The sequence below is a fragment of the Alexandromys fortis genome, unplaced genomic scaffold (assembly GCF_014885135.2).
Source record: "Alexandromys fortis isolate MF-2015 unplaced genomic scaffold, M_Fortis_MF-2015_v1.1 scaffold_36, whole genome shotgun sequence".
Lineage (NCBI taxonomy): Eukaryota > Metazoa > Chordata > Mammalia > Rodentia > Cricetidae > Alexandromys > Alexandromys fortis.
In genome coordinates, this window is record NW_026067915.1 from 1805660 (window position 1) to 1826822 (window position 21163).

At 34.5% G+C, this 21163-nt stretch overlaps 1 protein-coding gene across 3 annotated transcripts in view; it reads left to right on the plus strand.

Annotated features, from left to right (window-relative positions):
• Positions 1–21163, plus strand: part of Stag1 (STAG1 cohesin complex component) — a 305418-nt gene that overhangs the window by 189155 nt on the left and 95100 nt on the right. For all 3 annotated transcript variants that reach the window (XM_050139376.1, XM_050139375.1, XM_050139374.1), the window contains 4 exons: positions 1987–2110; positions 6682–6780; positions 14001–14080; positions 19269–19376. In XM_050139376.1, the coding sequence (XP_049995333.1) occupies positions 1987–2110; positions 6682–6780; positions 14001–14080; positions 19269–19376 (411 nt within the window). The remainder of the gene's footprint in view (positions 1–1986; positions 2111–6681; positions 6781–14000; positions 14081–19268; positions 19377–21163) is intronic.

Consider the following 21163-nt stretch of genomic DNA (forward strand, 5'->3'; position numbering starts at 1 on the left):
TTTTTTGATACGGGGTTTTTCTGTGTAACAGTTCCGGCTGTCTGGAAACTTACTTTGTAGATCATACTGGCCTTAAATAATAGAGATCTGTCTGTCTCTGCCTCCCAAGTGTTGGTTTAAAGATGTATACTTCCATCACCAGGCTTGAGAAGTATATTTTGCTAAGTTAATTTTAAAAAAAAAATACTTTAAATTAAACATATATTAAATGAGAAAACTTAAAGTTTAACTGAACTCCAAAAGATTAAATATTTTATACTTACATATATATATACACACACACAGAGGTTTTTTGTGGTTGTTGTTTGTTTTAGTTTAGACAGTGTCTCTATTTAGACCTGGCTACCCTAGTATCACTATGTAGATTAGGCTGGCCTCAAACTTAGAGATCCACTTGCCTCTGCTTGTTGCTTGCTGAGATTAAAGGCGTGCACCGCTACACCCCACTCATATATTTTTTTAGGTTAGGGCTAATAACCTGGTGAGAAAAAAGATAAAATTAAAACTTTTTTGAGAAATTACCTTGAAGTTGGAAAATCATCCCATAACAACCACACTGAATGTGTATCCTGAGGGTAGTGGGTAGAATTTTGAAGCGTGTGGATTTTCTGCCACTTTCACATTATAACTAGAATGGGCGATTCTCCATTGGTCACCCTAAAACAGTCTAAAGCACAGCCTAAAACTAATGATGAAAGAGCTGTGATTTGAATGAAGTAGTAAAATCAGTTTTATAGAAGTACAAGCTAAACTACAGATTTCCTTAATTCTCAATAAATGTCTCAAAGGCTTTTGGTTTTTTAAATTATTTTAGATTTTCATTGTGTTGGCATGTGCAGTACCCACAAATGCCAGAAGGAGGCATCCCAATCTGGAGCTTATACAGTTACAGATGGTTCTAAAACTCCTGGTAAATGCTAGAAAGTCAAACCAGGATGCTCTGGAAAAGCAGATGGTGCCATGTCTTCAGTTATAATGCATTTCCAAATACTTGGCTTCTACATGATCTTGCCTTGTTAAATATGTAAACTAGTTTTGGCACCCATAAAAATTAAGTTTTATTAAATTCATTAAAAGTTATTCAAGCTGGTGGTGGTGCACACCTTTCATCTCAGTACTAGAGAGGCAGAGGTTGTAGATATTTCTCAGTTCAAGGCCAGTCAGGTCCACAGAGAGAGTTCCAGAACAATCAAGGCTACACAAAGAAACTCTGTCTCAAAAAACAAAAACAAACAAATGTAAGACAAACAAAAAAAAACAAAACAGCAACAAAAAAGGATTGTGCAAGCATACATTGTATGTTTGTTTTCTCAGACGATTTGACAGTAGTTGTGATACTGTCAGAAATCTCTAATTGTTATTGCCTGAATTAGTGCCAAACAAATATGGTGGGCTTTATATAAAAACTTAATTGAACAAGATATTTATGTTGGCAATGCAGGTATAAAACAGTATTCATAAAGTTTATGTTGGACTGGTGAGGTGCCTCATTGGATAAAGGCACTTGATGCCAAACCTGCCAACCTAGTTCAGTCCCTGGGACCTATATATCAGAGTGAGAAAACTAATGCCTATATGTTGTCCTCTGGCCTCCACACGTCCATGGAATATGTGTGACCTCTCTAAAAGTAAAGTAAATTGGTGCAATTTATAAATTTATTAGGAAGTATTTATATTGGACTGGGAATGGAACCCAGTTAATACAGAGCTTTTCTGGCATTCACAATGCCCTAGGTTTAATCTCAAGCCCTGAGTAAAACTACATATGATCACAAATTTGCTTGTAATCCCTGCACTTGGAAGGTGAAGGTATAAGGGTCAGCGATTCATGTTCGTCCTCAGCTACACAGTAATTTTAAGTCCAAACTTCTTACATACCCTGTCATAACAAAGGAAATAATATAATTTATATTTTTTGAAAATTAGTTGGAATACATTTTAGGTTTCTGTATAATTCAGAGGTTTGTCTTCCTCTTCCTCATCCAGTGATGCAATTGCTGAGATTCGAGCCATTTGTATCGAAGAAATTGGAGTATGGATGAAAATGTATAGTGATGCCTTCCTAAATGACAGTTACCTGAAATATGTAGGATGGACTCTTCATGATAGGGTAAGTTGGTATCTTCTAGTTTTGGTGGAAGAAGTATTTGTCTCCATACTTATTTGATTTGCATGCCAGCAATGAAAATGGCAGTATCTTATTTTTTTTAATTATTTATTTATTATGGATACAATATTCTGTTTACATATATGCCTGCAGACTAGAAGAGGACACCAGACCCCATTACAGATGGTTGTGAGCCACCATGTGGTTGCAGGGAATCGAACTCAGGTCCTTTGGAAGAGCACGCAATGCTCTTAACCGCTGAGCTATCTCTCCAGCCCCAGTATCTTATTTTTTAAGAGCTATAATAATATAAAATTTAAGATAATACAAATAACTATTGATATAATCATTATGAAATTTAAGGCAGTATTTTATGTGTCTCCTTTGGATGCAATGCTATCTTGAATTATCTTTCAGGACATGGTTTATCTGTACTAATAAGAGAATACATGCATTATCTCTAAAAAGGTAATAGTCTCCTTCTAATCAAAGATGAAAATGATTAGTTTTAATAAAAATTAAGTAGCTTTCGTGTTCAGGATTTTGTTGGGTCATGACTTTTTAAGTCAGTTAAATCAGATTTGTTGGCACTTTTGAGTTAACTAAGCCCAGTTTATATTGATCCATCTCCAGCTTTTAGGAAAAAGATCGAGATTTAAAAGAAATCCTATGTAATTGAATCCTACATGAGAAATCCCCAAAATAAGTTTGTTTTAGATTGTTATATTTTTTAACTGTTTAACAGCTATTGGAATAGTTTTAAAATAGTACATTTGTAGGTAAATGGAGAAATTTTGTGATGATAGTAGAACATTGTTTTCTGTTAGAAGTCTTGACTGTGTACATAAATATGATCACAGCTTGTTTACTTAACATACAGATTTTTAGTTGTTAATTAAAAGGTATTTCTCCCCTCACTCCCATCTCAGTACCACATTCAAAGAATTTTTTTTAATACAAATCTTCTCTGAAAAATATAATCTCAGACTGGATTACCTGTTTATATTTCATTTTTTCATATGTAATCTTGATATGAATTTAAACCTTCCCATTTCAGCCCACTTTAGATTGGTCTATGAAAATTTTCTAACAATTTGAGGGAATGTAGAATTACACAGTGCCCTCACATGAATGTATTCACATTCTCTCAAAGTAAACAAGTCCGTCATCAATCTTTTTTTGAAGAATGAATTTAAATCTTGATGCTTTGATTATTCTCGCACTTCCATCTCAATTCTTTCTCTGGTCCCTCAAGAGAGTATTTTTCTACATTATGTAACACTTAACAGTTCTATCTGATTTTATAAATGACAGCCAGTTCTGGGAAGATACTAATTTGATGTAAAATAGTCATCATTATTTTAGTTGAATATCTTAGGTTTTTTATTTCATCTTATGTATATGGGTATTTCGCCTACACTTATCCATTAGAATCATGTGCATACGTGGTGCCCAAGAAGATCAGAATAAATTGTCAGTTCCCCTAGGCCTGGAGTTACTGATGATCCATAAACATCAACTAATATTTATGGATCAACTAATATAAATTAGATATTTTATTACATATTATTCAGATTTCAGTGAGGGCTTATTTGTAGTGATCCATTCAAGTGTTTATGGTACTATAATAAAACTTGCTTCAGAGAATAGTGGTGCCTAAACAAGCAAATACCAAAATTGGACTTTTCATTCTAACTAGTTATTTTACAGTTATCTAAGTTATTTCAATAAATATCTCCTAATTTATTTGGTATGACAATCCTGTGGCATACGCTAGACATTTGATAGGTGAAGTACCAAGATTTGGGAAGAGAGTTAGATAATTAAGTAATTAAGAGTTGTTGCTGAGTGGTGGTGGCGCATGCCTTTAATTCCCGCACAGGAGACAGAGGCCAGTAGATCTCTGTGAATTCGAGGCCAGCCTGGTCTACAAGATCTAGTCAGGTTCCAGAGCTACAGAAGATACCCTCTCTCGAAAAACCAAAAGGGAAAAAAAAGTTGTCACTGAAAGATTTCAGTTCACAAGGTGAAAATAAAACCCTAGTCAATGAAGCTTGATAAAATAATTTAGTTTTTTTGTTAATTTGTTTGATTTGGTTTGGTTTTGGTTTTAGTTTAAAGGCTGTGTTTGGAAAGAAGTTGGCTGTGTTACCTTACATCTGAAGTTTTAACTTTACATATGGAAGACTGTTACTGCTTTTTGCTCATCCATTGTTCTTTTTATTGTGTATGCATAGTACTTTTTTGGCTTTCCTCCTCTCTTGCTATGTGGTATAATGTATCCTATGAGCAGGTTCCATAGTTTCTCCACTGCTTTCCCTTTATCACTGCCACCCTTCACAATTATTGTTCTCTTTCTCTGGTGTTGGGACAGAAGACCTGAAAGATGAATGTCCAAGATCAAGCAACCTCCTCTGTTCAGTTCCTAATGAGCATATTTTGAGCACAGCCAGCATGACAAATGGTAACACTTGTAGAAGTGGATAAACAAAAGCTAACATACTGAGGGAAAAAGAGAGACTCGGGAGGGTTCAGACTTTCTTACATAACCATGTATTCTCTCAGGAAATAATCTGCTAGCATTAAGCTAATAGTGACAGCCTAGCTCCTACTACCTTCAGTAGTACTATACAGGGGAGCAGATTTCCAATACTGGAACTCTGAAGTTAAATCATTATTATAAAATAGTATTTCCAGCTTGCCTGTAATGGTTAGATGATACCTCCTTATCTGTGTTGCTCTAGTCTTTTTATCTTGCCCTCTAGGAGCCAAAGTTAGCATTTTATCCATGCTGATATCTTACCGTAGCCTGATGAAGGAAAAAAAGAGAGAGGGAGTTGTATAGATCCTGAAAAAGCCTTTCTAGCATTGTCCTTAAAATAGATACATGCCTTGATTGAGAGCAGCTAAAGGCAAGGTTGAAGGAGTTCTGGCTCTTCTATTAAGAAGACATGAGCCACATTTTCAAGCCCACAAATCCTAGAGGAAATTAGAAATTCAAAATTGTAACACGAACTCTAATTGCTCTTAATAATAGAAACCCAGAGTCAAGTATCGGTAAATGCTGAATGATCAGAGAGACAAAGGAGCAAGCCACAGTCACTTTTTACCTCATCAACCTCTTAGCCAAAAAAGGAGACAAGCTCCTGTCTCCTTCCTGCCCTATCTCTTCCTCTCTTCGCCCAGCCATATTATTTCCTGTTTCCTCCTCCTCAGAGTGGTCATTTTATAAACGGCTGAAGTTACAGGCAGTTGTGTGCCACCTGACATGGGTGCTGGGAACTGAACTCAGGTCTTCTGAAAGACCAGCAGGTGCTTCTTACCTCTGAGCCATCTCTTCAGCCTGAGCTACACTGTTTTATCCCAATTCTTTGGTTGTCTATGGTCAGTTCCCCAGAAAAGGGTCCTGACATCAGCCAACATAATCGGAGGGTAAAGAACTAGCCATGTAAAGGAGATTTGGGTAGTGCATAGTAGCGTATGCTGTGGATACTTTAGGTTCCTCCTGGGCCCTTTGAAGAAAAGTATCAATTTATTCAGTGGTATCTAGAAATTACTTGAAAAAGCACTTGGAGTAGAGTGCCATATATATAATCTTTGCAGATTAATTCAGTGACATTTCATTCACTCATTAATGGGACACCCATTAATGACCAGGGAAAACAGTGTCATGACACAAATCTATAAATGTAACAAATCATACCACATTCCACAAAGTATTTTGTTCACGCTTTCATCACCATTCTCATGTATTTCATCCTTATGAACAAATTGTAAATGCCAGAATAGCTGATGTGTGTGTGTCAGTTCATGTGCTGCTAATAAGCAGCTGAGTTAAATATAAAATCTATTTTGATTCCAGAATGGATTGATATTATCAAAACACATTTCTTCTTTTAGAGCATGGAAACCTTAATCTTATTTGAATTCTTTGATAGTGTTACACATATTTCTTCTAGATGATGGTAAATGTACTCTGATCTACGCCATCCTTTATCCAGACTTAATGACTTTGTTAAGGATACTCTGCTGGGATAGAGATTTAGCTCAGTGGTAGAGTACAATATTCGCTAAAGACTTCTTTCTGTAGACTTTAATCTGTTTTAAGTAGGCCCTAGCTATATTCTTTTTCTCTCTGATGTAGGAAAGCGTCCAGTAAATATTGATTGGACAAATAAACCATTATCCAATTTTTAATAGAATTTTTATGGGATCATTTTATAATTACATGCTGAACAAATGAGCAATCCATTTTCTAACTTTAACCATAGATTATAAATTCAATATGCCACTAAAAGCATATTGGCAGAATGTCATCATCAGACGTAGTTTTCAAATATTTGAAAAAGGTTTAACTCATTTATAAGAATTTTCTTTTCATTTTTAGTTAAATCTTGTGTTAGCCCAGGTTATGCAATTGCTCATTCTCTTCCTATATTAAATTCAAATAGGAAATAAGTTGAATAGTTAGCCTGAGATATATTTTATTCTTCATAGAGACTTTATCTTTTTCTTTTTTGACTTTTGTGAAGTGGAAATGACTGCCTCTTCTGTTTTTCATTGTATTCCTGAAGCAAGGGGAAGTCAGACTGAAGTGTTTGAAAGCTCTACAAAGCCTGTATACCAATAGAGAATTATTCCCCAAATTGGAGCTATTTACGAATCGATTCAAGGTAAGTGTCAGATGATGAGCTTACATTGTTTATCTCTTAGCAAATACTAGTTATACCTGCATTAGCAAGTGACATTACTATGATGCTTGGTTCCTACTTTTTATCAATGTTTTAATAGCATGCAATTTCATTATGGCACTTTTCAACTTGACTTCTTTATTGATCCTTCTCCCCCATCCTTCTACTCTCCTACTCTCTAATTATTATTATTATTATCATCATCATCATCATCATCATCATCCTCTCCTACTCTCTTCTATTAGTGCTTTATTAACATGCAATTTCATTGTGGTACAATTCAACTTGACTTCTTTATTGATCCTTCTTCGCCATTCTACTCCCCTACTTGCAGAGAATTTCTTTTAGCTTCAATATCATGTATGTTCTATGCTTAGTCACCTTTTCCTCAAAATTTCTATTTCTAGTGGCTTGACTTACATCACATTAACACTTTGAAATACATATATAAATATTAAAATGTGTGATCTACATATCAAGAATATGTGGTATTTCTATTTCTGAATCTGTTATCTTTAATAATTTTCAGGTCTATCCATTTTCTTGCAAATTTTATGATTGCTCTTTCCTTTATAATTGATTAAAATTTTGTATATGTACTAAACTTTCATAATCTGTCAATTAATAGGCATCTATTTCCTTGCCATTTTGAATATAGTGACAGAAAACATGAATGTTATCTCAGTGATAAGATATAGTCTTTTTGATAAGTGCCTGAGAATGGACTAGCAGATTCATGATGTTCTTTTTGACTTTTTAAGATCTCCATACTGATTTCCATAATATCTGCAACAGAGTACATGAACTATGGATAAAGTCCTCTATCCCCATTTCTTTTCTTGGTGATAGCCATTTTGACTGTGGTGAGGCTAGACTGTTTACCTAATTACTAAGAATGTTGAATAGTTTTAAAAAATATTTATCATTTGTATTTCTTCTTTTGAGAGCTTCCTGTTTAGTTCATTGGCTTATTTTTGATAGGTAGTTGTGAAATTTCAGTTTTAACTTTTACAGTTCTTTATATATTCTAATTAATTACCCCCTGTCTTAAGTACAACTATAAAGGATTTTCTGCCACTCTGTAGGCTGTTTTCCTTTACTATGAGGGAGCTTTGTAATTTCAGATAGTCATAATTGTTAGTTCTTGAAGCTGTTTGCTGTGCTACTCAGGAAGTTCTTGCTTGTGTCCATATCTTGAAGCGTTTCCCCTTCAATAATTTTAGTGTTTCAGATCGCTAATCCATTTTGAATTAAGGAAATCAAAATACAATCTCATACTCACACAAGTGGATAGCCTCTTTTGCCAACTCCATTTCTTGAATGTGTTTTTGTTTTGTTTTATTCTACATGAATTATTGACAAGTTTGTAAAAACCTACTTTGTACAGGTAGGTGTACCTGTGTGTGTTTGTTTCTGGGCCTTTGGTCTGCGCAGCTGTTTTTTTTTTTGTTTGTTTTTTTTTAAATATTTATTTATTTATTACGTATACAATATTCTGTCTGTGTGTATGCTTGCAGGCCAGAAGAGGGCACCAGACCTCACTACAGATGGTTGTGAGCCACCATGTGGTTGCTGGGAATTGAACTCAGGACCTTTGGAAGAGCAGGCAATGCTCTTAACCTCTGAGCCATCTCTCCAGCCCTGCGCAGCTGTTTTTTGTCACAATATCTTGCTGTTTCTCACTGTTACTATGTAGTACAATTTGAAGTCAGGTTTTGTGATGTTTCTAGAAGGGTTCTTTCTGTTTAGGATTGCCTTTTGTATAACATTAATTCTACCAATCAGAAACATTTAAGGCAGTGGTTCTTAGCCTGTGGGTCACAACCCCTAACGGGTCAAATGATCGTTTCACAGGGATCACATAAGACCATCAGAAAACAAAACAACATTCCACATTTATTACAATCCACAACATTTAGCAAAATTACAGTTACGAAGTAGCAACAAAATAATTTTATGGTTGGGGTCTCCACAACATGAGGAGCTGAATGAAGGGATTGCAGCATTAGGAAGGTTGAGAGCCATTAAAGTTAGCTCTTTTTATCATGTACTAACTTCCGTTTATTTTTTCAGTGTCTTAAAATTTTCTTTCTTAAGTTCTTTCACTTTATTGTTTTTGTTTGATTCCTAAGTGCTTTGGCTTGCTTTTTTTGTTATTGTTGTGAAGTGGGATTATATGGCATGACACAAATGCATAAGTCAAGAGACAACTCTTTGGCCTTGTTCCCCACTCCCTTCACCTTTACATGGGTCCAAGGGATTAAATTCGGGTTACTAAGCTTTTAATACAATACTTTTACCCACTAAACCTTCTCATCCTCCAATCCCCTTTGAGCTTATTGTAAATGAGATTCCCCCCCCCCCCAATTTCTCTTCAGCAAGTTACTTATTAATGTATGAAAAAGCTTCTAGGTCTCATGTTGATTTTTGTATCCTGAAATTTTACTGAATTTATCAGTCTTCTGGTGGCATCTGAGGGTGTTAAGGATAATATCTCATCAGCAAACAGGCATGTTTGACTTTTTCCTCCATTTTTTTTTCCTTTTGTATCTTTCTCCTGTTTCCATGTTCCAACTAGACCTTGAATTCATACTGAATAAAAATGAAGAGAGAAAGCACGTTCCTATTCCCTGATTTTAGGGGAAATGCTATTTCCCCACCAACTATACTATTGGCTATAGCCTTGTCATATATAGCTCTTCTTATTTTGAGGTATGATCTTTCTAATTTCATGAGGATTTTTTGTCATGAAAAAAATACTCAACTTTGGCAGATTCCTTTTCAGCTTCTCTGGAGATGATCTTATGCTTTCTTTTATATTTCTTAATTCTTTTGTGTAGTGTATTACAGTGATTAATATGCATATGTTAAGCCAGCCTTGTATCACTGGGATGAAACCAGCTGTTTGTGGTGTAAGATTTTATTGTGTTTTTTTAATTTGATTTGAACATATTTTCATTTTGGTTGGTTTTGCTGTATGTTTATCTAGTTTTAGTATCAGGATAATACTAGCTTCATAGAATAAATATGGTAAATATTCCTTCTCTTTCTGTTTCATACTAAGATCTTGTAAAAGTTTCATAGAATTCAACACTGAATACATTACTCTTGGGCTTTTGTTTGTGGGGAATCTTTCTATTGCTGCTTCAGTCTACTGCTTACAATGAGTCTGTATCTGTAATTTGGATTCATCATATGAATTTAGAATTTTAACCTTTTTTTCTAGCTTTCTAGCATTTTGAAATGTTTTCAGAGTGATCACTAAAAGATCTTCTAGATTACACTGTAGTCTCTAATTTTATTCATTAGACCTCTTTCTTTTGGCTCTTTTGGCAAGGATTTTAATCAGTCTTGTTATCTTTTTAAAGAACAGCTCTGATTGGCTCTCCTTATCATTGTATACTAATATTTCATTAATATTTTCCCTAATGATTTCTGTGTACTAGTTTCTGTTTGGCTATTTGATTTTTCTCAAGCCTTGGAGATGTAGTGAGGTGTATTGTTGGGTTATTTATTCTGTATTTCTGATTTTTTTTTAATGTGAGCTGTAAACTTTATTCTTAAGACTACTTTGGCTTTATTCCAGAGAAGGTTCTGGTAGGTCATTCTATGATATTTACTTTATTTTAGTGATTTTCTAATTTCACCCCATATTTGTTCAGAGATCTCCTGTTTATTCAGACATCTTTCATCCAGTCTTCAAGCATATGTGCTGTTTCTGAGCTTTTTCTGCTGTTGCTGTTAATGTCTAATTTTTTTGCTATAATCTGATTATATTCTATAAATTATTTTAATTTTGTGTATTTCTTAAGTCTTTCATTTTGGGTACAATTTTCTAAAAGGCTCTGTGTACTGTAGAGAAGAATCCTATCCCTCTACCTGTTGTATGGAATAGAAGTATATATCTGTTGTTTTTAATTTCTTCTTTTTCCATGTTATTTTAAATGAATTTTCCTGTCAGAATGTCTTTGATTCAGTTTATGTTCAGGGCAGAGGAGACAGGAGAGTCAATTGCTGTAACAAATACAATGGTTTGACAGCATTCCCTAAGTTAGCAGCAAGAGATACTGACTTCAGTTGTGTACCATGAGGTTCAGGAACTGTTGTATCAGGTGTTGGGTCCACTGGGAAAGGAGAAAAGGAGGCACTCTTGGATGAATTTAGCCTACTGCACAACAGGGGAGTTGGCCTCTGGTAAATGACTCAATGAAGCTCTGCAAAGGGCTTTTTTATTGTTACACAATTCACACCATTAGCAAATCAGTTTCCATTTACCAAAACTTCTTATCTAAGCTCCCCAAAGAGACAATGCCATTGTGAATTCCAAAGTCACAGGACATCTCAGCTTGCTGAGTCTTTAAGTAAGCAGGTTTTGCATAGGCTTTGAACTTTTAGGAAACTCTCAGATAAGATTTGCCTACTTCAAACAAACAGAAGGTCCTGAATAGAAAAGGTAGCAGTCTCAGAAGGCAGAGCTAGATGCTAACACTCAGGAATCAAACTAGCTTCAGAACTCTGCAAGATCTCCCATAACAAGGGACTTTTGTAGCACTAAGGCTGGGGAAAATGATAAGGGTGGTGTGTGTGTGTGTTGTGTTGTTTTGTTTTGTTGTTTTTCCAAGGGAATCATTTTTAAGAAGTGAGGAAGAAATGGAAAGGGGGAAAAGTAACAGAAGGAAGGCACATGGATTAAAATGCTAAGTTTGAATCCCCAGTTAGTGGAAATCTGCTGCCGCAATATATATAAGCCAGGTTTAATGTAAAAAATCCAGGTTTAATGAACAAAGCAATTCCTAGGTAACCCTCAGGGGGGAAGGAGAGGAATCATGTAAACATGGTTACCAGGTCTAAAGTAGCCTTTAGGTGTGGTCTTTAGCAGCCCCAAAGAGGAGCTAAATTTTGGCTCACTTTCTCAAGGGCAGAGTTTGAAGAGGGCAACTCCAGGGAAGGAGCTGCAATTTGGAGCACTGCGGGTGGGGTATGGAATGAGAGGAGTGACCTGAGAGTGGAATGGACTTCAATAGGACTTCTACCTAAACATTAAAGACAGGCAAAGCAGTATAGAAAATATTATATATTAGAATTAGACGAAAGAAGGAGGAAACCAAAAGCTTTATCACCAAGATTCAAGTTAAACATTTGAATACTTTTTGAAAAAAATAAAGGAAAATTAAAATAATTTAGGAATAGATATTAGTTAATATATAACTGGACTGAAGAGATGACTCAGCAATAAAAATGCTTGCTGCCAAATGTGATGACCTGAGATTCCCCAGAACCCACATGGTAGAAGAAGAGAACTTCCAAACGTTGCACATTGATGTCTGTGTATATGCAGTCAAACACACAAAATAAATAAATGTAATTTTAATAATTAAAATGATAATGATCAAGAAAAATAACTAGAAAATATGTTTTGGATTAATGTTTCTTCCTGCTTTAAAGATAAGGTCTTGCCTTACCTTTGTGTTCTCTGCTTTTTATTTTATTATTAGTATTATAGCAGGCTCTGTAAGTAGAGATTTAGGAAAGTGCTGTTAGTATCAGTAATTCAAACAAGTTAAGGATGTCCATCGACAGAGGATTTCTGTGGCTAAATGTTGCTGTAGGAAGTCTTAGCACCAATGTTTACCCGTCCACTGGGGCGTATCCTCTGATACTGTATATGCTGATATAGAGGATGTGTCTGGCCTCTTTTTCCTGCCTCTCTTTTTCCGGTTGTGATATTGGTTTCTGATCTCCATTCCAGTAGAGGATTCTGATTTGGGAGTCTACCCCTAAATAAATAACCATCTATTTCTCAATTCTGAGCTAGTGTGGGATTTCTTTTTAAGCATCCTTCTTCAAAATGTCACTTCTTTCCAGATTTCCCCAATCTAATCTTTCTAGACTAACATTGGTCTTTTGGGGATAATTTGGTGTGTATGGGGCTTTCTGTGCCTGAGGCTCTGAGGGAGTATGAAGGCCTAACCACTTACATTTACCCTTTTCCCATTAACATACTGAGCAAAGTTCCTCCCTCAAACCTCCCATGGTGAAGGGTACCTTACCCTCACTGTGGGGGCTATGGAAGTATTAGTTTGTCTCAGTTTGAGAAAACTTTACCTATTTATGCTGCTGTTGCCAGTCGCTGCTGGTTAAGCGTTAGGGATTCCTGTTACTATCATGATGCTACTACATATTCCGGGTTCTTATGTGTTCTTCCTGTGGTCTAGATCTCTTGTTTTTAGGGCAGTGGTGGAGGTGGAGATGCTCTTCAGGGAAGCTTGAGCCTTGCAGATCTCTGTATTTCAGACCCCTTTACCTTTTTTATGTTGCTGTATCCAGAACTTGCTGTTTCCACACTCCTTTTTGATAACACCAAATTTAAACTTCGATCTGAGTTTGCAGCAAGCGCTCTCTCTCCCCTTCCTCCCTCCCTCCTTCCCTCCGTCCCTCCAACTGTACAGTACCTTTCCAATCAATGCTCAGAGCTTTGTGTAGCTGGGTTCACCAAGTGATTTTTTTTACAGAGAAAATCCTATACTCTTTCTGATTTTTAATAGGTCATTCTTATATTTCTGTATTTGGCGGTTTTCTGTCTTGCCTCTCTTCAATACGGTCTCACACACATTACTTCTAATCCACCATTCGCCTGCATTTTATTTTTTTAAGTAGCTCATATGAAATAGATGAATAAACTGCTTCATGACACATGTCCCCAACAGGAACTCTTACTTAGAGCTTTGAAGGAACTTTCTTGCTTAAAATGAGAATTTCTCTACATAATGAGTTTTTTACTTATGTTAATTTTTTACTTGATATATATGTTTAGTTAGGAGAAACATTTTCAAATATTCCTTTAATCACAACACTGCAGAGGAAGAGATAGATCTCTGTAAGTTCTGGGTCAGCCTAATCTACATATTGAGTTCAAGGCAAGTCAGGGCTGCATAGTAAGCTCTGTTTTAAAGAAACAAATAAAAAAGCTGCACCCCACTTGTATAATACGGTTTCAAGAGTAAAGCTTAGGAGGAGGCAGAGGCAAATGAATCTCTATGAGTTTGAGGCCAGCCAAGGCTAATAAGACCCTGTTTAGAAAAAGAAAAGGAAATAGTGAAACTTGTTTTGTCTTTCTTGGTATTACATATATGCCTTAAAATGCCCTAAGCCTGTCTTCACTAGTTTATATTCAAGGTTGGTTTGTTTATAACTTCTTTCAGGATCGCATTGTATCAATGACTCTTGATAAAGAATACGATGTTGCTGTGGAAGCAATCCGATTGGTTACTCTGATACTTCAGTAAGTATAGTATCTGTTAACAGTTTATCTTTTGATATTTAATACTTTTTTCTGGATTAGTACATCAAATAGGTACTTCATGAGAAGGATCCACTATTCCTTTTAAAAGTTTTGTTTATAACCACATATATTTTAGGTGCTGGTGGTGTTTATTTTCAAACATGATCTCACACTGCAGCCCATGCTTGGAACCTACTCTGTAGCATAGACTAGCCTCAAGTTGGAAAAATCCTTCTGCTTCAACTTCCTGAGTCCTAGAATTATAGATATGAGTAGTTTTTCGCTTGATCTGATGTCTGCTTTCTCCATGTAAAGGTTATTTTTTGTAGTTTAAGAAAGTTATCTAAGAAATGTCATACTTTGCTATTTAAAACAAAGACTCAGGGCTTCAAGATGAAAAGGTTTTCAGATAAGTTTTTGTATACATGGAAGTGAAAGAAATTAAACAAGACTATCCCATCAATGTTCTAAAGTCTTAAATAGATAAATGATTTTATAGCTTTCTAGTGTTTTCTGGGCTAGAAAAAAATGTGTTAGATAATGTTGTTTCTCGCAAAATTCTTCTAAAAATTTTCCTTCTCACTGCTTTGATCCTATGTCTGACCTGACTTGGGTATCTCCTCGAATGTCAGACTTTGCTTTGGTTCCTTTTTCTATGTTGATAACATACTTTTCTATCATTGCAGCTTCTAATATAATTAAGCATTGTGCCTGAGGTCTTCTTTCTTACTAGATAATTATCTCTTCTCTGGCTTTTAAATCTTATTTTGTTAATTCTCATATTTTTCTATTATGGGAATTCTTAGAACATACATATCAGATACTTCTTAAACTTTGATGTGATTTTAAATGTAAAAACTGTACAGTGAACACGGCAGAGGCAGGTGGATCTCTGTGAGTTCGAGACCAACCTGTCTATATAGCTAGGACAGTTGGATACAAAGAAACCCAGTCTTGGAAAACAAAACAAAACCAAAAAAAGAACTGTATGATGCCTGCCTTTAATACCAGCACTCACTATCTGTGAGTGCTAGGACAGACAGGATTCCATTTAAAAAATAAAATAAAATAAAAAACTCTATTGTATTTTATGTTATAAAAGAGTAAATTTTTGTTCGATTTGCTTTTATTTCATTTCTGTATTCAGACATATAAGGATTTATGTATGTATATATGACCACAATGATGTATATTTTTATATATGTAATTATTAAATACCGTGTAATTTCATGTCATTATTAGCGTTTAGTATTTTCTCTTTGATTACTGCAAGGTAAAGAAACCTTTGATTTTTATGTTGGTCTATGTACAGCATTTTAGAACTCCCAAATAGCTGTTGTTTTCTTGATCTGGTTGCTTTTACCATGTAGATTATTAGAATAGCATGGACAAATGATTTTATCTTCCTAACTTTATTATTCTTATTTCCTTGCCTTGTCTGATTGTATAGCCAAGATCTTCTGCTTTATTTATGCTATTCTTGATAGCAGATATTTTTTGTTTTGTTATAAGGAATTTTAAATTTTTATTGCTGTTATATTTGTATAAATGGATTGTTGGATAGGTTTGTTTTTATTTGTAGTGCTGTGAACCCAGCCTAGGGCCTGGTGCTCCGTATACAGATACAGATACAAGGTCTCTAAGCTAAGGCTCAGTTTAAGTATATTTTTGGTTTATGTTGAAAACTCCTCTTTATTCTGAATACTATAGGATTTTTTAAACCTGTTAATTAGCCTGAATTATATATTTACCTAATTTAAACCACTTTTACTCTACTTGAATAAATTGTATTTGAACATATATATTGTTTTGCTTAAGTACAACATTATGGTAGATTGCTTTTATTTGTGTTTTCATGTGTAAATTTGATACATTTTTTAACTGAAGTAATTTTTAATTAATAGTTAGAAACAAAAATATATGTAGGATTGGTATCATAGCTCATTGATAGAGTGCTTTCCTGGCAGGTGCATAGCTTTGGATTTCACCTCTATTACCACAGTAGAATAATATAATTATTTTTCAAATTAATGGAGTAAAATTATTTTTTTCATATGTCTATCAATGTTTAAAACAAGTTAAATGTATCTTTAATCACTACCATTTCTTAAAGATACTCTAAAAATCAGGTCTTTAATTCCATTTTCTTGGGGGAAATGTATTGTTATTGCCATTTAAACTCACTCTATACCCAGTACAGTCCAAAATTTGTGGTCTTATATAACTTAGTAACCACTATCAACTTTTCTTCCATTCTTGTTATTCCTAAGAACAATGTAGTAGTCTATTCATAAATGTTGACTTGATTTATTTTCATACATTGTTGCTTAGCATACTTCATATACTGTGCTTTGCTACATGCTGTACTATATACTTGGTATGCTTCAGTACACTTACTATATGTATTGATAGATAGTGTTATGTTTGTGACTTTTTTTACCCATATATACCATTCTTTCTAATCATTTATGAAAATTTCTTTCCTTTTAAAAATTTGTTTTAATATGCTAAGTTAAATTACTTCTTTTAATACTGTTTTAAAACCTTCAAGACTTTTTTTGGCTGGAGGAAGGTCTTCTTTTTACCATGAACTTAGAAAAGAGGATGCCTCATTTCAAAAATCTCTACATGATTATTTGTTCTGAATTTTAATTGAAATAGAACAAAAAATATCTGGGTGTTTTACAGATATAATTGTGACTATCTATGTGTGTTTTGCCTAGAGCATTAGTTATATCTATCCTTTTATGCATTCCTCAGAAATCTCTCATTGCCCTAAGAATTTGTGATTGCAAATATCTCATAGAGGGCAATGAATCCTTTGTTTCTTCTACCTTGTCACTCAGAGCCTGACTTTGAAATTTTGTATGTGCAATCTACTTACCCTATATACAGTTTTATTGGGCAATGTTATTTTAAACTATTCAAGCAGGCTCAATATTAATATCCCTTATGTGGCCAATAAGAAACCAAGAGCTTCTTAGTGGAGAAAGAACTCCTTGCTGCCTTCAAGCCCTTATGTTTTTCTCCACTTCCATGGACACCTTTAGTCATTTTCTTTTAAAACTTTTTATGGCTTTGCTGTAGACCAGTTCATAAACATAATCTTAAGATATATTCTATGAAGTTTTTATAGTTTTCTGAGACTTAATGTTTCTTATTAACTTCATAAATGATTTGTGATGGGGCTAAAAGAGAGGACTCGGCAGTTAAGACCACTGCCTGGTATTCCAGAAGACCCAGTTTCAATACCCAGCACCTACACGACAGTCCACAGCTTCTGTAACTCTAGTTCCAGGAGATCTGACACCCTTTTCGAGCCTCCACATTCACCAAGTTCACATGATGCACAGACATACATTTAGGCAAAGCACCTATACGCATGAAAAATAAATTTAAAATCTTTTATAAAGGTTTCATTATTCTCTAAAACGGTTTCGTATTTTTTTTAAAAAAAAAAATCATGTGTACTCATGCACTTTCACGGTTTCCTAATTTTATCTAACTTAGTATTTTAAGCGATAATGAGCTAAGAATCAAAATCTAGCTTACCGGTCTCTTATAAAATGTGCATGAAACGACCTGGCTTTCTCTTGACACATAGGATTACTGGTAAACCTTCCTAAATGACAGGTAAAATCACATTTTTATATCCCTTTATCAACTCATTTAAATATTTTTATGCCATCTGTCAGTTCTGCTACTTTTTTCTTTTTTTTCCAACAAAGTCTAAAACAATTTGGCTCAGTCTGGCCTCAAATTCCATCTCTTCCTTTCTCAAGTGGGATCACAATCATAAGTCTACATTTGGTAGAGTTTGTATTTCTCTAATGTATCTTTAAATTGGGTTTCCCACGCACACACACACCCCATATGTTTACTTTTTCTGAGGCTATTTTCTTAGGCTGATAATACCTAATTTGTTTCATTAGCCTGAGCCTGTTGCCTCTCTTAAAATTCAGGGGATACAAGTTGGTCATTTATAGATATATTTGTCCTATCCTAACCTATCAACTCTTCCTCAGCAGCCCTGAAACCTGTATGCCTCAGTTGTAGTATTTGGCCCTGAGTATATGGAATGGATAATTGTATTGTTAGTTCTCCTAGTTTCTTTCTAATGTCTGTTAATAACAGGAGTGTTCCTTGCTTACCCAATACTATCTGCCTCACCATAATGGTACAAGCATTGTTGGAGTGGCAGGAGAGTGTATTTAAAGATTTCTAGTTTGTCTGCCAGTTTGACATTTATGATTTTCAGCCAAGACTACACTTTCTCCCTGGAATTGATTAACCACAGTCCTTTGCTGCCAAGAGCATTCTAATTTTTATTTGTTAGATTCCTGAAGATCTTGGGTCCTAGGGCATCTATCTACATTTGAAAATCTACAAAATAAACTTGTAGCTCTATAGGTTGCCAAGGTTCTGTTCAGCCCAATAATTATGTATTCAAACTAACTGTTAAGCTATAATCATCAATCATTTAAAAATATATTAATCATCAGGAAATTGATGTTTCATTTTTGAGGATAAATTGCTTAAAACATTTTGACCATTTAGGAAACACAGAATCATGAGTACATGAATGTAAGGACAGGAAATTGTGTTGGGGAAGGAACAGCCTGGACTGACAGGATGGCTCAGCTTGTAAAGAGTTTTGCCACCAAGTCTGATGACCTGAATTGAATCCCAGGGACCTACCTGGTGGAAGAAAAGAACCATCTCTCACAAGTTGTCCTTTGACCAAAGGAGAGCTATGACTGGCATACACAAATAAACAAACAAATGTAATATTTAGGTGATAAAATGTTTTTCATTGATACAGTTCTGAGGAAAAGTTACCTTCATTAATTATATGAAACAAGGACAAATATATTCCTTAAGAATATTTTTAAAAAATAAAAGCCTTGTGCACATTTAAAGAGCATGCTTAGTTGGTCTGATGTGTATTCTGAGGTATTGACTGTTCTCTAGGGATATTTCACATAGAAATACTTTGAAATTTTTCTTTTATCTGGATTTTCTGAATTTTATATAGTGAATACATTTACAATTCATGGGAAATAATACTTTCAAAGTAAAAGGAAACTAAAATCTATATTTTCAGCTTTATAATCACTTTACAGAAATTAAATGCAGGATTACATCAATTAAAAGTATTTGTGGTTTTGATGTTACTTTACATTTTCAGTGGAAGTGAAGAAGCTCTCTCCAATGAAGACTGTGAAAATGTGTACCATTTGGTGTATTCAGCTCATCGCCCTGTTGCTGTGGCAGCTGGAGAGTTTCTTCACAAAAAGTGAGTCAGTTATCTTGCACACAGGTTCCATTTTTGTATGCTTTGTTTCAAGGTAGTAGAAGAGTACTGAAAAGAGAGATCTCAGCTGTTAAAGGCACTTGCTGGTCATCTCCAAGTAGCAGAAGAGAATAGCAGTGACTGAGTATAGGACTTGGAACGTCCTCTTCACTGTGCTTGGTTTTTCTCACAGGTTCATAGCCTGTTTCCTATATCATAATTCACACCTGAGAGAGTGGTAATCCTTTATCATATTCCTTCTCTGTGAAATCTGAAATGGGAGTCGACTTTTAAAGTTTGTGAAGTCTTGTTTCTTTTCAACGTCTCAGTTCATAATTTGCTACATGTATTATCTAGTCGTGAAGTTGTATCCCCTTGCTAAGTCTCAGGTTTTAATGGCTTCTTATCCATTTTTTTCCTTTGAAATCATTATTACAATGTAGTAATTCTGAGAGTTGTGAATATATTACAGTTAATATTATTAAGTTCCTTTTAAATTGTGGCTGACTATTATATAGCGCTTAACTAGAGTGAAATTCTGTGAAACATACTTTTTGATCATGGATTATTAGATATGTTGTGTAATTTATTAGTAGATTCATTTATTCTCACAATGTAAACATTCTTGTTCATGTATATATCTTTTACTTTGTTCTCGTTGTTCGTTCTTTGTTCTTGTTCAGACTTTGGTTGTGGGCAAGGGGGTCCATCACATGTGCTTATTTGTGATTATACAGAAGCATAATCACATGCTTAGAGCCATGCACTGGGCATCAGTTCTACATGGATAATTAACTTTGATTATAAGGAGTCTTGGCATTCCATACAGTATCTAATTTGGCATTGCAACGGTGTTCTAGTCTAGGCATCTAGGCATTTGGGTTTGAGGAGATTATAGGGCTAGGTGCTGATTTCGGGGTTTGTCTTGGTTGAAGACTTAGTGTGAAGAAGGAAAAGAAATATTAACAACTTCCATGTTTATTACATATCAACACGATATTTTGAATAAATTTTACTTACTCATAATGAGAAAAGTTGATTCTCATGTTAAAAATCTTTCTTAAACAGTAGTACCTGCTACTGTATGTTGATAATGAAAGTGAAAAGGAAGAATTCAAGTTTTTATTCTGACCTCGTGGCCATTCACACATGCCAGACAAGCATTTTGCTACTAAGCTACATCCCAGCCCTCTTAGGCACAGATTTTAAAATAGCATTGGCTTTGCCAGTTACTCTGATACCTTTGACTTGTAGAATCAGCGAATTTCCATATTTTCTTGGGCCATTGTATGCCACAGACATCAAGAATAAATCGGAGTCTTCCCTTCTTTCCTCAGAATTATTACAGTGTAGTTGGCTTCTGTTGTCCACTTAAGTTTTCAAAATGTTTTGTGATTTTAGAAAGAATTTATTGCTTCTGTGGCTTCACTAAGAACATCAAGAACTTAGCTTAATATATATGTCACCTATATTATATGTGTGTTATATAATCTATATGTAGTTAATATATAATCTATCATATATGTATGATAGAGACCATAAGCTACATTTATTTTATCTGTATTATAAGATTATATTATTATAAGTTTAAAATATTTGCTAGAAACATGAATTAGAATATTTTACATGAAAATTCAGAATAGGGAGCCTCCACTATGCCTTATTTCTTTGTGAAAATCAGCCCAATTCCTGTGCAAAATATGGAAGCTTTTTATGAGAGTATTTTTCCTTTTTTATTTATTTTTTATTTATTAGATATTTAAAAAAATACCAATCCAAGTTCCTACTTC